We start from the raw sequence: 14,364 nt of genomic DNA, 5'->3' as shown, positions 1-14,364 counted from the left end.
GCTCTCTCGGCAAAATCCACTCATCTCGATCAACATGAATCGAGTCAAGATATACAAGGAAAGTAACTGAAGACGTATTATATCCTGCCGCCTTCGACGACCTGACGGCCCAAAATCTCAATCTCGCCAGATTCCGCGGTGCGCCGCCGTTCCATGACCCAGCGTGTCTCGCCACTGTCTTCTTCCTTGTGATAGGAGATGCTATCTGAGCTGCCTTTGTGACGATGCCCCATGCCGGGTCGGGATTGCGAGGGCTTGCCAACAGAAGGACTCATTGCCTCCATGGCGGAAGAAGGCTGCGAGTAAATCACCGGGCTTGGCGCGAGTTCAGATTCGGTCTCTTCATCTTCAATGACTGGCGGGAAACCAGTGTGACCTGCCGGTGGTAGCGGCGGAGGGCTATACAAAGGTGCAGGTAAGGGCGACGTCGTCGTGTTGAGGCCCATATTCGGCGGCACACTGGGCGGAGAAATTGGGTTGTTCGGTGCGCCCACCATTGCCATGGTCAGTGTTGGGCTGCCTTGACCACTGCCAGCGCCTGAATCCATGCTCCAGATGGAAAAGGCCGAGTTCTTGCGCGCATGACCTGAGCCAGGGCCATTATGGGGGCGGTCCCGTTCTTGACCAAACGGGCTGGTGGCGCCATTACGATCACTAGGGGAACCCTCGCGGGAGCTCGCTAGAGATGCCTGTGAGCCTCCCCATGCCTTTGTCCGCAAACGTAGCAAATTTGACAGAGTCATATTATCATCATCTGCCATCATTGCCAGTTGGGCCAAACCAGGACTTTGCAATGGCCCATCCCGACCGCCACTGCTGGGAATCGGCATGCTCATGATAGAATTCCGGTTCGAATACTCGGAGCGTTCAGTGATGGGAGTCAAGTTTGGTTCTCTCGACACCACACGGCCCGACTTTGAACGCATGACACCGCTAGGTCCAAAATAGCCACCATAGGACGTCTCAGCTTCGTTGAAAATATTACTTCCTCTCTGCGTCTGGGAAAGGGGCGTTGAATAGAAGCCGAATTCTTGGCCGTACCAACCATCGTCGTCATTTGCCAGTGCGCTCGCATTGGCCTCGGCAATGATGGCATCATCGTCAAGTTCGTAGTCGTCCAGGCCGTTGCCATAATCATCATCGTAATCATAATCTCCAAATGCGTCGTCGATATTCTGGTTGGACCCTGCCGAGCCACTAGTCGTAGGGGATGTAACAGTCAACTCGGCAGGCAGAGGTGGTGTTGTGGAAGCGCGTCGAAACTTTCCTGAGTCGGCAGCTTTTTGGACGGCCTCCGCCAGTGCGGCTTGGGTTGCCAGCATTGTATCCTGATTTAGTTCAGGTAAATCGGATATCGGCGGCAATGGTTCTTTCAGTATCTCCTCCGCCTTCTCTCCCTCGAGCTCGTTATTCTCTTGCTCAATCTTGTCGTCGCAGTCATGTTTTGTCTCCTTCTCTTCTTTCTCTTTTTCCTCTTCTTCGTCCTCTTCGTCCTCTTCATCCTCTTCTTCGTAGGTTTCCAATGCGCCCAGTTTCTCACGCAAAGCTGCACTTAGAGAATCCTGGCTCAGAGGCTCACCTACATCAGGCTGCGCTGATATTTTGGGAGTAATATCGTCAGACTCGGATTTGGCAGCTTCTTGGCGGTTCATCTTTTGGGCTAATGCGCTGGCAAACATGCCTGGGATTGGCCTACCCCATTGATCCGTGTCGTCAAGATCAAAGAGTGACTCATCAATCGCATTACCGTCGCCCTCGCCCTCAAAATCATGTCCTCCAAAGTAGAGCTCATCGTCTTTATCTAGATGTCTCGGTATCATCGGATCCTGAGATGACGGTTCTTGTTTGAGTGGTGCTTCCTCGGGCGTCTCAATCTTCGCATCGAGTCCTTGAATGCCTAGTCCAGTTGGGCTTTCGAGCATGGGTGATTCGGGAGATCTGAGGGTCTCTCCACCGATGGATGCTGTCGAGGAGAGTCCACTAATACCAGGTGATTCCTTGGTCATTGCATAGCCGATCACATTCCCGTCCATGTCTCTTGGTGTCGGCACCAGTCCAGTGGTTAGAGGACTGGCCAGAGATGACGCAGGGCCAGATCTTTGAAAAACAAAACCGGCAAAGTTCTCTTGGTCGTTGTCTGGATCAAGTCCCACCTCGGGCACTTCTTCCTCATAATAGTCGCAGTTCACACCGGGAATCGCTTCCTCGAGTCCATCATCGTAGTCCATGGCATCATAATCAAAGTTGTCTTCGTCGAAATCATCAAATCGCGAGTCCCGTTTCGATGTGGGCGACTCTGCTTGTTTCTCTTGTTGGCGTTGCCGGTGCTTCTCCTCGAGCAATTTCTCTGCACTTGCAGCTCCAATCATGTCAAAGCTGAACCTTGAGGATGTGCTCTTCATATGTTTAGGAATAGAGGACTTGATCCCCTTGCTGGACACTCCAGACGTGTTCCGTGAGAGAGTAGAGATGGAGGATGGGATCGAGCTTTGTCTCCTGGCGCTGTCCTTGCCCCGTCTCGAGCTTTGGCTCGAAAAGTCATTGGCGTCGACAGACATGGTTCTGGAATGAACAGAAGAAGACGTCCGATCCGAGGGCGCCTGATTGTCCTTGGGAGGAACCGGAGGCCCAGGTTGTGGAGGCGATTCGGTTTCCCGTATTGGAGGTGGACGGGCCTCTGCCACTGGCTTTTCCCCAACCAGAGAAGCAACATCGTTGCTCGAGACGATTCTCCGAGGACGTGGCGCACTGAAATCATGAACTCTGGTGCCCCTTATAGGCTGGTATGATGGTTCCTCTCGAGTTCGGCGTAGCGGTAGTGACAGCTCTGGGAGAACACTCTGACTCGTCTTCCTCCTTAAAAGTAGATTCGATATAGGATTCTTGAGAAAAGGTATGCTTCTGCGATCCCGTACTGGTTCTGGTACAGTATTTTGGGCAGGGGCCCCCATTGCGTCACTTTGTAACTTTGCAGCATGTTGTCGCTTTCCACTAGTACCACTGCTAGACTGTTCTGTTGGCGAGAGGAAAGATACTGAAGCATTCCTGTCCGTCGGGCTTGTCACGGCAGACGCATTTGATCTCCCATAGCTGACCGAATTCCGACCAGGGCCTGGCCTCGCGGCATCCTGTTGTTCTCGTTGGTAGTTCTGCAAAGCCAATCCACCTAGGAAGCCCGATTTCTCATTGTACGGTGGCCTTTGCGACGCCTTGCTATCCTCGCGCAGCTTGTGTTCCTGTTCTGGCGATAGCATCGGGGCATTTGGCTGTGGCGAAGCTATCCGCGCGATGGGCGGTAGAGTGGGAGGAACCTCTCGAGATGACGGTAGTGGTGGCGACACTACATTTGGCTGTGAGGGAAAGGTGGTCGCCCCATTGCCGTGGCTCGCATGTGATGTGCCTAGAGAATATCGCGATTCTTTACCAGACACCGGACCGGGGACCTCGTCGGGAGACGGCTGCTTTGGCTGCAGCGCAGCGCTGTCCCACGTTGGGCCATTCTCTGGCACAGGCGAGGTGGGATTGGAGGTGCCCCGGCGGTGGAAGCGGAGATGTGACAGCATTCCGGACTCTCACGGCTCTTTCGCCGGAGTGCGCGAAGAAGAGTCTCGACGAGGCGTCGCAGTGGACTGGAATGCGGCTTTTTTTTTTATCCTTCTCCCACTCAAATGTCGGTCGGTCAATCGTCCGGTCGGGAATGGCGTTCAAGGCACAATTGCGCGACGCCCGGCGTCTGGTGGAGTCGATCGCGTCGCCGTCATCCGAAGGCCAATATTTTGTCGTAATCGTCGGGGAGGAGGCAGATGAGGCGACAGCTCCGTAGCTAGCTAAGCTAAGCTAAAAGCTAATTTGCTTCTTGGGCGCAATGTGGCTGCTATTATAGAGATCTCGTTGTCCCCAAAGTCTCAATCATGACTTGGAAAGAGAATTCGCAAAGAGAGTGAAAAGCGTGATGTAACATGAAGAGGACCCTCCAAAAAAAAGACAGGCAAATGAATGGATTAGCAAGCTACCAACAGTTGACCGTCCAACTTCCCCCAGTCAGACAAGAAACTCCAATGCGTGAGATCTTCAACAGTGCCCACCAAATAGAGACTTAGGGTGCGCTAATCGTAAATCGAGAAACAAGAGCGATCCCTCGCGTGCAGCCAGTTTCTTTTTTTGGTGTTTACATGTCCAGCAACCCAACGGCCGTTAGCGACTAACAACCAAGTCACCAGCCTGTGCAAGCCTGTTTTTGGCTGGATCCCGCCTCGTGTTGGGCATTTAGTTCAGGGTTCAAAGCACTAATAAACAGTGAAGGGGGCAAGGTCATCATTGTGCATGCCCAAGAGGCGCTACAGGGCACCAAAACTTTACAAGCTTGACCATAAGTGGACCTAGATCTATGCACTGGGTAACTCCTCTGTGCCGGCATATAAAAGCACAGTACCTGAAACTGCAGCATTGCGGATCATCAAGGTCCCTAACCAGACAAGATCTGAGGCAACGGTGTATGTTAGCAAGTCTTGTTGGACGGACCAGATTCGATCTTTGTGATTGTTTGTTCTCACCTTATTCATGTATGAAGACTTCACAGTATTGCCACCAAAGATTCTTCTTCTGACTTCCGCTTTCAAGCAGTATACTTTGGCCCGTACGGGTAAAACAATAAAGCAACTGCACAGCTTCTTGTCTTGAATAACGGTATCGTCTTGTCTTTGGATGAATCAATAATGCCTTGTATTTGTGCAAATGCATTATGGCAGCCAAAAAGCTCAATCGATGTTCGAGTATAACTTTGTTGCTTTGCGTTCTTTTTGATGGAGCTTTGCATGCGCAGTATCAACTCCATTTACTCAAATGGATACAGGATACACACCAGCATTGTTCCATTCCAGCATCTCCTGTCTCGTACTTCAGATTCATTTGTATTCCAAAATGAATGGCAAAGACTCTTCGGACCTAATTGAGGTGCAATCCCTACGTAGAGTAACATCAGCTAATTTCCGAAGCAGAGAGCAGGAGGGGGTCCATCAGCACGGCCGCAACTTGAGAACCGACCGTATCGCTAAAAGCCGGGAGCTATCGACAGTACGAGCATGCCAAACCCTGAGGACCATGTTATAACGATTGCGCAGTCCTTGCATCAAATATTTCTCGAATTTGATAGCCCACGCTGTGGGCGATATAGACTCTCATTCTTCTTACTCAACACTCAAACGTCCCAATTGATCCTGTCATAACACAAAGCGACTCCAAATTCTGCTCTTGGTTGGTTGCTCTTGATCCTATCAATGATTAGGTAAATAGTTAACCTTGGCGGGTGCTAATAGTTAAATTGACAATCAAGCCAGAGCCTATCTAGGCAGGCTATAAGCAGTGGGTATACTATACCAACCTAGAGAAACATAAAAGAAACGAAGACAAACAAAACTGCGAGGCCATGAGCCTATAGTATTTGTCAGTAGTCACTGTCTCAGTGACAAGGCCCAGTATTTATGTGTCATTTGGCCAGTTCCCAAGCAAAGTCGGTGAAGATACCGTTTGCTGACTTTCGACTTGAACACCCATACGGATAGTGTTTCTTGCACTCGAAATCTTTACCTTGTCAACCAACTCGAGCTTCACCTATTAACCTTAAGCAAATGCTTCGTTGCTCGACCACGATACACATTTAGTTCTGTCAAACATCTGAGATTGGCTAATCGGGATACAATCGACTACGGGCAATCGAAAGGGCACTGTACTGTAGTTGTGAAAAGCTCAAGATAAAATCTTCAATTCTGAAGATCAGAGGTTCAAAATTTCCTCTCAACAAGAAAAAAAAAAGAAAACATAGATACCTTTTCACCGTTTTGTTGCCTATCATGGGGATCGAATGAGCGGATCCTTCCGTCTTATACAACGAAGATGTGGAGCTCCAGTCAGCTTCTCGGTATCGGTTTCGTTCGCGAATCATGACCAACCACAACTCTACAATGCATCTCATATAATCTCACAGACCCACTAGTCCGTTTACAGCAACTATCATCTAGAGGCGCAGACTTGCAAACAACAGTGCGACGATGATATTGCCAGTCTGTAGGATCAATAGTCGGCATGGTCGGTAATGATTCCTGTCTAGGTATTCATTGCACCCTGAACATACATGGAGTCCCGACAAGCTATAGGAGGCATTGCCAGCCAAATCCTGAGTGACCATTCTGCAAACGTCATCAAGCTGACAATTTTACGATACCGAGCCTGACGTTTTCATGAAGTATTGCAATATATAATGATGCAGTCATGTCTCGAGTGCATCAATATTGAACATTTTCTCAACCCGCCAGACTGACACCTCCGCAGTCGCTTAACTCGAATCTTGATCAAAATGTCTCGATCACTTCGTGCCCTCCTGGGCCTTAGTCTTGCTGGCCTATCGCTGGCTGCGCAACCCAATATTCTCGTCATCTTCACAGACGATCAAGATCTACATCTTGACTCGACTATGTATCAGCCCATCCTTCAGCGAGAATTCACCGAGAAGGGCACATCATTTACTGTGAGTCTATGGATCAAGATGAAGAAGAATTATATATAACTGATCTTTCATGCACATCACAGAATCATTTTTGCACGGTTGCTCAATGCTGCCCAAGTCGCGCCTCGCTGCTTCGCGGGCAAGCAGCACACAACACCAATATCACCTATGTCCTCTCGCCGGGCGGAAACTACGACAAGTGGCTCACTGCTGCTGAAGATGATGATTATCTGCCTCATTGGATGGTGGACGCTGGATACAACGCAGAGTACCTGGGCAAGTTCATGAATGGATACAACATTCACAACTACGCCACGGCGCCCAAAGGATGGACTCACATCGATGCTCTGGTCGACCCATATACGTATCAATACAACAATGTTGTCATGTCTTCCGACGGTGGAACGCCCGTCGCGTACCACGGATATCACCAGACAGACATCATTCGAACCAAGGCCCTCGATCGTCTCGATTACCTCACTTCACAAGAAAAGCCGTTCTATCTGACCATTGCCCCGACCTCTCCACACTTTTCAGGACATTTGGGTATCCCTATCCCACTGGCAAGGCACTTTGACGCTTATCCAGACGCAAAAGTTCCAAGGAATCCCAACTTCAACCCAGACGACGAGTACACGGTCCAGAAACCGTCGTATCTCAAGGACTTGGATCAGTTTGGTGCAATCAACATTACCGGCCTGGATACCTGGTACAAGGCCCGCATACAGGCTCTCCAGGGCATTGACGAGATCATCAATGATGTGGTGGCCAAGCTTGAAGACAAGGGCGTCCTGGATAACACCTACTTGATTTATACCTCGGACAATGGTTATCATCTTGGGCAACACCGCATGCCTGGCGGCAAAGCTCTGCCTTATCGCGAGGATACTAATCTGCCCTTCTTCGTCCGTGGCCCTGGTGTCCCCGCCAACGTTACCTCGTCCTCCCCCAGCGTACATCTGGATCTCGCGCCCACGTTCCTGGACTTGGCTGGCGTAGACACAAAGGAGTGGCCGGCCATCCTCGACGGACGCAGTCTGCTCTCAACCTGGCTCAACCCTCTGGTGGAGCGGGCCGCCTGCCGCGCCGCCGAGGACGACGACGTCCGGGAGATCATCAATGTCGAGTTCTGGGGTCCGCAGCAGCCCGAAAACTTTGCGAATAACTCTTACGCCAACAACAGCTACAAGACCTTGCGTATCGTAAACAGTGGCGGATCAGGTGGCAGCGCCGATCTCTCGTCATACCTGTACTCGCGCTGGTGCACCAACGAGACGGAGCTGTACGACACGGCCGCGGACCCGTGGGAGCTGACCAATCTGGCGCTGAGCCCAGACGCCGAGACGTCGCGGCTCATGGCCCGTCTCAATGCCCTCTTGCTCGCGACCAAGTCGTGCGCCGACGTGACTTGCCGGAATCCCTGGCGCCTGCTGCAGCCATCGTACAGGGCACAGGTAGCGCCTCTCCAAGACCTCGAGATCCGCTCCCTCGAAGAGGCCATGGACGTTCAGTATGACGATTTCTTTGCGGGCATTCCTCAAGTCGCTTTCCAGGAGTGCTTGGATATTCAGTTCCGCCCCAACGAGGGTCCCTACTGGCCTGAAAATGCTACACTTGGCGAGGACCACCGACTGCCTACGGACAACTTTGTCAGCTCGAGCAGTGAGGCCGTCGTCGAGGTCGAGGGCAATGCGGTGTTCCAGGGTACTTGGGCACAGAGAAACGTGACGCTCGCCGAGATCATGACAAGCGCAAGGAACTTGACTGCTGAAGAGCTGCAGTGAGAGATGGATAATGAAGCCAACAGGTCAAAGTCTCCCACAAGACTTCCTGTCCTTGGCCGCGTATACAAGTAAATATTAACCTTACAAATAGACATATTCACCACCCACGTACATTTTAGCCACTACTGTTGAGGATTTATGTATATCTTTCACTTTCTAGATTGAATCGCCAATTTTTTGCAATTTGTCCTAACAGATGTACATGTTTGACTCGATGCAAATCCACCAAGATGTATCGTTCCCAAGAGTCAATAGCATCAATAGAATTTTGCCAGTTAAACATAGTTCTATGGGTTCTGTTGAGCAACGACAATTAGAAAGATACTGAGTTCATACATAAAGTACGATAGTCTGAGGAGTTGAACATTAATATCAACTCGACCATGGCTCCTCAGACTACAATAAAGGCTGTAATTGGAATGAAAATGCCATTTACTTCTAGTACTGGATCTGATAGACCAATTGAGGACCCCAAGGACCGAATATTGTAGTATCTCACCTAGTACCATTGAAGTACAGCGGCTTATCATTCTGCATCTCGACATGGAACATTGGCTTTCGTTGTACCGATCTCTGCAATAATAGGTACAGGAGCCATCTACTTCAACAGTACCGCAAAGCTCAAACAACCAGCTTGATGACGGCGGAAACGTCTCAGATAATCAGCTCACTATCATTAACATCAACTCATGGTCCTCGGATCGAGCAACCCAAAATCCCACCAAATGCACCTCCCAGCCTCCCCGGGCTGAGAAGAGACACGGGATCAGAAAAAAGCATTTCCACATGTCGTTCAAAACTGCTCAGCCGTCTACAGTGATTGAAGCACGATTAAACCGAGATCCCAATTTCATAGAGTTTGCCAACAGTCACTCTTTGCCTGCATGTTTTAGTTCTGGCAGCCGCCACAGAAACTATCTGCCGAAAAAGGTGAGGCTCCTGCATCACGCGATAGGCGGACGAGCAAGCACATTTGTCCTACATGTTCCCACATCATCTAAAAAGAACGACAATCGAATCCATCACGCGAGTCATTTTGCACAGAAAATCAGACGATATCTCTCCTTTGTGGAAATCGGCACTTTCCTTGCAGGACTCGGGTCACATTCTATAGACACGCCTCTCTTTCTCCATCCCTTGGCTCAACCCCCCACTTTATACAGATACCTACTTGTTGATCAAGGTGGTGCTTTCCTATTGGAGTTTAAACTGGTCTGATATAGGTATTAATTATATAATATATTAATCTATATTCTACGCCTTTTAGTTTTAATAAGGTGTATGCTTATTTAGGTGGCCCCGGTTAATTCCCGGAAAGTCCCGTATATTTATTTAAATACTATAAGGTTAATCCGTATGCTTAAGCATACCCTAATATATAAGAACCATAATCCACTATTTAATACACCCCTTTAAATCCACGATTTATCGTAAATTTGGCTATACTTAAATTAAAATTGCTAATTAGCAAGATATGGCTTTTTTTAGGGTTATTCGTTTTAATTACGATAGGTAACGTTAAATCTTATTTATTATAAAAAGTTCTACTATTTACCTATTAGCAAGCTTTTTATTAATTTATTTGCTATTATTTTATTTAAAGGTTTATAAATAACTTTAATCCTTTTTTTTTAGGCTTTTTATCGTAATTAATAATTATAAATATTTATATAACGGAGCTTTATTTTTAATAACGCGATTTTAGCGTTAATTAAATTAATAATTTGCTTATTATTATATTTAATAATAATAATGCTATTATTTAGCTATATCGATAATTTTTTTAATAATCGGCTAACGAATAGTATTTTTTTAATAATTTACGCTAAAATAAATAATTTAGCTTTTATAATAAAAGTAGTAATTATATTTTATTTATTTAATCGCTAATTAATTAATTTTCCGAATAGCTTTATAGCGAATATTTAAATATTTTTGCGATTAATATTATTATTAGCAAATAATGCGTTATTAATAATTATTAAATTAAAGGATCCTCCGATTTTAAGCGAAAGTTTTTTAGTGTTAATTAGGTAAATTAAAGCTTGATTAGCAGCTTTTTAATATATTTAGCTTAAATTATTAAGGAATCGAGCCAATTTAATTATTACGAATATAATATTTAATTTCGTAAATATAGCCGCGAATAGCAATAATCCGATTTTTTTTTAATATTTCTATATTTTATAAGGAAACGCTATAATTAATCGAAATATAAATTTTTCGCAACCTATTAGCGTTATATAGATTTTTTTTTTATTTATAAGCTTAGCGATTTTTTTAAAATAAGCCTTTTAAAAAAGCCAGATTATTCTAAATGCACGATTTCTAATTATTTTTATCCTAAAAAACCATTATATTAGCTCGCTATTATTAATTTTATACTTTTTTATAAAATATTATATTAAATAATTAATAACTTTTTTATCCTTATTTTTATATGCGATAATTATATTATTAACGTAAAAAAAAACTAGCACTCTTTTTTTAATAAATGCATAAAGCTTATATAATATTTAAATATAACCGATTTCGGCTAAAATTTTTATAAATTTTCTTTGCTATAGCAATAATAATATCCGTAATTTATAAAGTGCTTTATTTAATAATAATATAACGTTTTTTTTTAATATTTATCCGGCATTTTTATAAATATATTTTAATTAATAAAAGCGTATATAAACGCGTTTATTACGTCGTATTATATTAATTTAAGGTCGAATTTTATTACGATTGCGATTAGGGTACGAAATAATTTTTTAGCTAATATAACCGCGTAAATTTCCTGGTTTTAGGATTTCGCTTATTAATTACCGCAAACGATAAATTTTGCTTTATATTTTTAGAATTTCCTATATTTATTAAATTTATATACGTATACCTATATATAATTAAAAATTTATTTGCCTTTTATTTATAAATCCTTTTTATTAATTTCGGTTTAAAATCGTATATTTTTATAATTTTGTAAATAATTAGTTTTTGCTTAAAGGAATAATTTGCTAAACGGATAATAATATAATTTATAATACTATTTAAAGGAAGCTAGGATTTCCGCTTTATAAATTTTTACCTTTTAATAAAAAAAGCGTTTTAGCTTTGCTTTATTGTTTTAATTATTGCTTTATCTTATTTTAAAAACGGCTTTATAACTAGCTAAAAAAACTATTTATTATAGGATTATTTTAGGTTTTTTTTTTAATAGCGCCGTATCTTTAATCGTAATCGCCTTTATATTATATATTAATAAAGCTAATAAAAATATTTATAATAAAATTTAAAAGGCAAATTTCGCTATAATAAAAGGGTATTATTTATCCTTTTTATTTAGCGTTATTTTTTTACTTTTTTAATTATTATTTTTTTTTTAATTATTTTAATTATTGCCTAATAGGATATTTTTTATAGCGGTATTTTTATTTTTTAGTTTTTATAAAATCTCGTTTTTAAATATTGCGTAATTAGTTATAAAATTAGCGATAAACTGGGTATTAGCATTTAGAAGCTCGTCCTTAAATATATCCCATTTTTTGTCGTATAATTCCTTTTTATTTATAATTATATTTTTTATATTAATTAATTTATTTTAATTAAGAATTTAAATTTTATAAATATTAAATAACCTATATCCGATTAAGTATTTTATTTATATTTTAGGTATTAATTGCTATAAACGGCCGAATTTTTGTTATACCGTTAGCGTTATTACGTATGCTTTATATCCGAATATTTTAAAATAGGTTTAATTAGGTTTATAGCTTGGATTTAGAATTTTTTTTGCTTTCGCAATTGTTTTATAGAATTTTGTATATAATATACGCTATCGGGAATTATAATTCGGCGTGTGATTATATAAATATACCGCGGTTTTGCCGATTTTGGGCTAAAATTAATAAAGGAGTTTTGCGCTAATACGTATTACCCGTTCCTTTTTTTTAATTATACCTTTTAAGCGTTTAGCAGCTTTATTTTAGGCTTATATATATAATGCTAAAAGCTCGAATTTAATATATTTATTTTCGAGGTATTTTTTTATTACTTATTTAATTTTTATAATTTCGTTATCGTATTTAATAACTTTAACTTTAATATTATATTAGGTTTTTATTATATTTAAAAACGATCGGAAAGCGTTAATTAATATAATTGCAGTCTTTTTTATAAAATAATAATTTTATATATATCCCGTTTACCGATAAGTAATTAGCATTTAAAATATATAATTTTCGATCTTTTTAGTATAATTATAAAAATTTATAGCTAATTATTCGCTATAATTTTCGTTAATTAGCCGTGGCGCTTGCCGTAATTAACGCGTAATTTTTGCAAATACGCAGGCTTTATATTTTATTATAGTTAGTCTTTTAATTTTTACCTTTTAAAATAAATAAATAAAGTATTCGAAAGCTGCCGGGCCTAAATATCTTATTTTATAATATTATCGTATAATTTCCTTAATTAATAATAGCTTTTTTATTTATATTATATATTTTTTCCGGTAAGTAGTAAATAACGCTAAAAGTAATTTATAAAATTTATATTCAAGAACGTATTATTTATATCGGTTTTAAAGTATACTAATTAAAAATCTATTTTTTTTGCGTAATATTATAGGGTCGTTTTTATTATCTTAATAATATTTTCGTTTTCGTAATTAATAAAATAATATTAATATAATTAATAACCTAAAATAATAAATTATATTATTTAATAATAATATTTTAAATCCGAGCTATATAATTATTATATCGTACCTATAAATAAATAATTTCCGGTCGCCTAATTAAATAAAATTATAATTAAAAGCTTATTTATAATTAATAAGCCTTATTTTTATATTTATAATTAAAATCGTTATTACTAGATTTAAAATAACTAAATGGCGTAAAAGGTAATTTTTTATAAATGCTGCAAAATTGCTTTATATATTTGCTATTAATTATCCGTTTTATTAATTTATATTAATCAGAAGCGATTTTTTTTTTAGTTATTCGTAATATGCTAATTCGGCTAATTTTAATTTTTTTTATATTACGAACCTATTTTTATAGGTTAGGGTTTTTTTTAAAGGCTTTATTTATTCGTACTTATATTTTATTTTTAGGGACGAAATTTAAATAGGCTTTTTTTAGGAATATATAAAAATATAAATTAAAAGTATAAAAAAAATAGCAAATAAGGCATTTAATATCCCTTTGCTTTTTATTATAAATAATTCGTTTATTTTTTTTTATATAAATTAGCCGTATTTAATTAAGGAGGCATTTAATTTTTAACGGGGTAAACGTTTTTATTTTATCCGTTTTAAGGCTATTTTTTAGCTTTATTAGCGTAAATTACGAAAACGCTTTTTTTAATTTTTAGCCTAATCGGCTATTAAATGCTTAAGCTTTTATAAAAATTATTATTTATTACTTAATATTTTAAATTTTTATTTAAAATACTTTATTTTTTATAAATTTAATAAAAAGCGGCTTATTATAGCATAATTAAAATAATTATATTTAGGAAATTTATAGCCTAAGCCGAATTATTTTATATTTTAATTATTTATTTTATTTAAATTTTCGCTATAATTATTTTTTATTTATTAATTTAATTAATAGCTTTTTTTAATATTTTCGGAAGCTTAAAAGCTTTTAAATATTATTTTTTTACTTTTTTTTTATTATTTATAGCTAATTTGCTATAGCGAGCTTTTAAATTTTTATATTATTTATATAAAGGCTTATTAATTAAATAATACGTAAAAAAAAAGTTTAAAAAAATCGTAATAATTATCCATTTTATAATCTTTTTAATTGCCGTATATTATTTAGCGTATATAGCCTTTTTTATTTTATAATAATTATAATTAAAATTAAACGACTTTTAACTTTTTTTAGTAAAATCCGTTATCGTTTATTCCCCGTTTTTTTTATTTTAAATACTCGGATCGTCGCCTTTATTTATAGCTTTAAAAATCGCTACCGCGGTTTTTATATATTTAGTTTTTTTTATATCCGGTTCGATTAAGGTTTTAATTAAAGTCGTTTTATTTTTAAAATAATTAGTTAATCCGGTAATTTATACCTAAAT

At 40.0% G+C, this 14,364-nt stretch overlaps 2 protein-coding genes across 2 annotated transcripts; one reads left to right on the top strand and one right to left on the bottom strand.

Moving 5' to 3' along the window:
- Window positions 1–77: 77 nt before the first annotated feature.
- Window positions 78–3,563, bottom strand: PFICI_08658 (uncharacterized protein; the record flags this gene model as incomplete). Its single annotated transcript, XM_007837239.1, has 1 exon — window positions 78–3,563. The coding sequence occupies one exon, from the start codon at window positions 3,561–3,563 to the stop codon at window positions 78–80; it is 3,486 nt and encodes a 1,161-aa protein (XP_007835430.1).
- A 2,789-nt stretch (window positions 3,564–6,352) lies between these two features.
- Window positions 6,353–8,286, top strand: PFICI_08657 (uncharacterized protein; the record flags this gene model as incomplete). The annotated part of the gene is made up of 2 exons (XM_007837238.1): window positions 6,353–6,523; window positions 6,586–8,286. 2 exons carry the CDS (start codon window positions 6,353–6,355, stop codon window positions 8,284–8,286), a joined length of 1,872 nt encoding a protein of 623 aa, XP_007835429.1.
- Between the last annotated feature and the right edge of the window lie 6,078 nt (window positions 8,287–14,364).

This window comes from Pestalotiopsis fici (genome assembly GCF_000516985.1).
Source record: "Pestalotiopsis fici W106-1 unplaced genomic scaffold PFICI_Scf_6, whole genome shotgun sequence".
Classification (NCBI taxonomy): Eukaryota; Fungi; Ascomycota; class Sordariomycetes; order Amphisphaeriales; family Sporocadaceae; genus Pestalotiopsis; species Pestalotiopsis fici.
The sequence above is the reverse complement of the archived record's forward strand: the minus strand, read 5'-3'. Positions and strand labels throughout refer to the sequence as shown.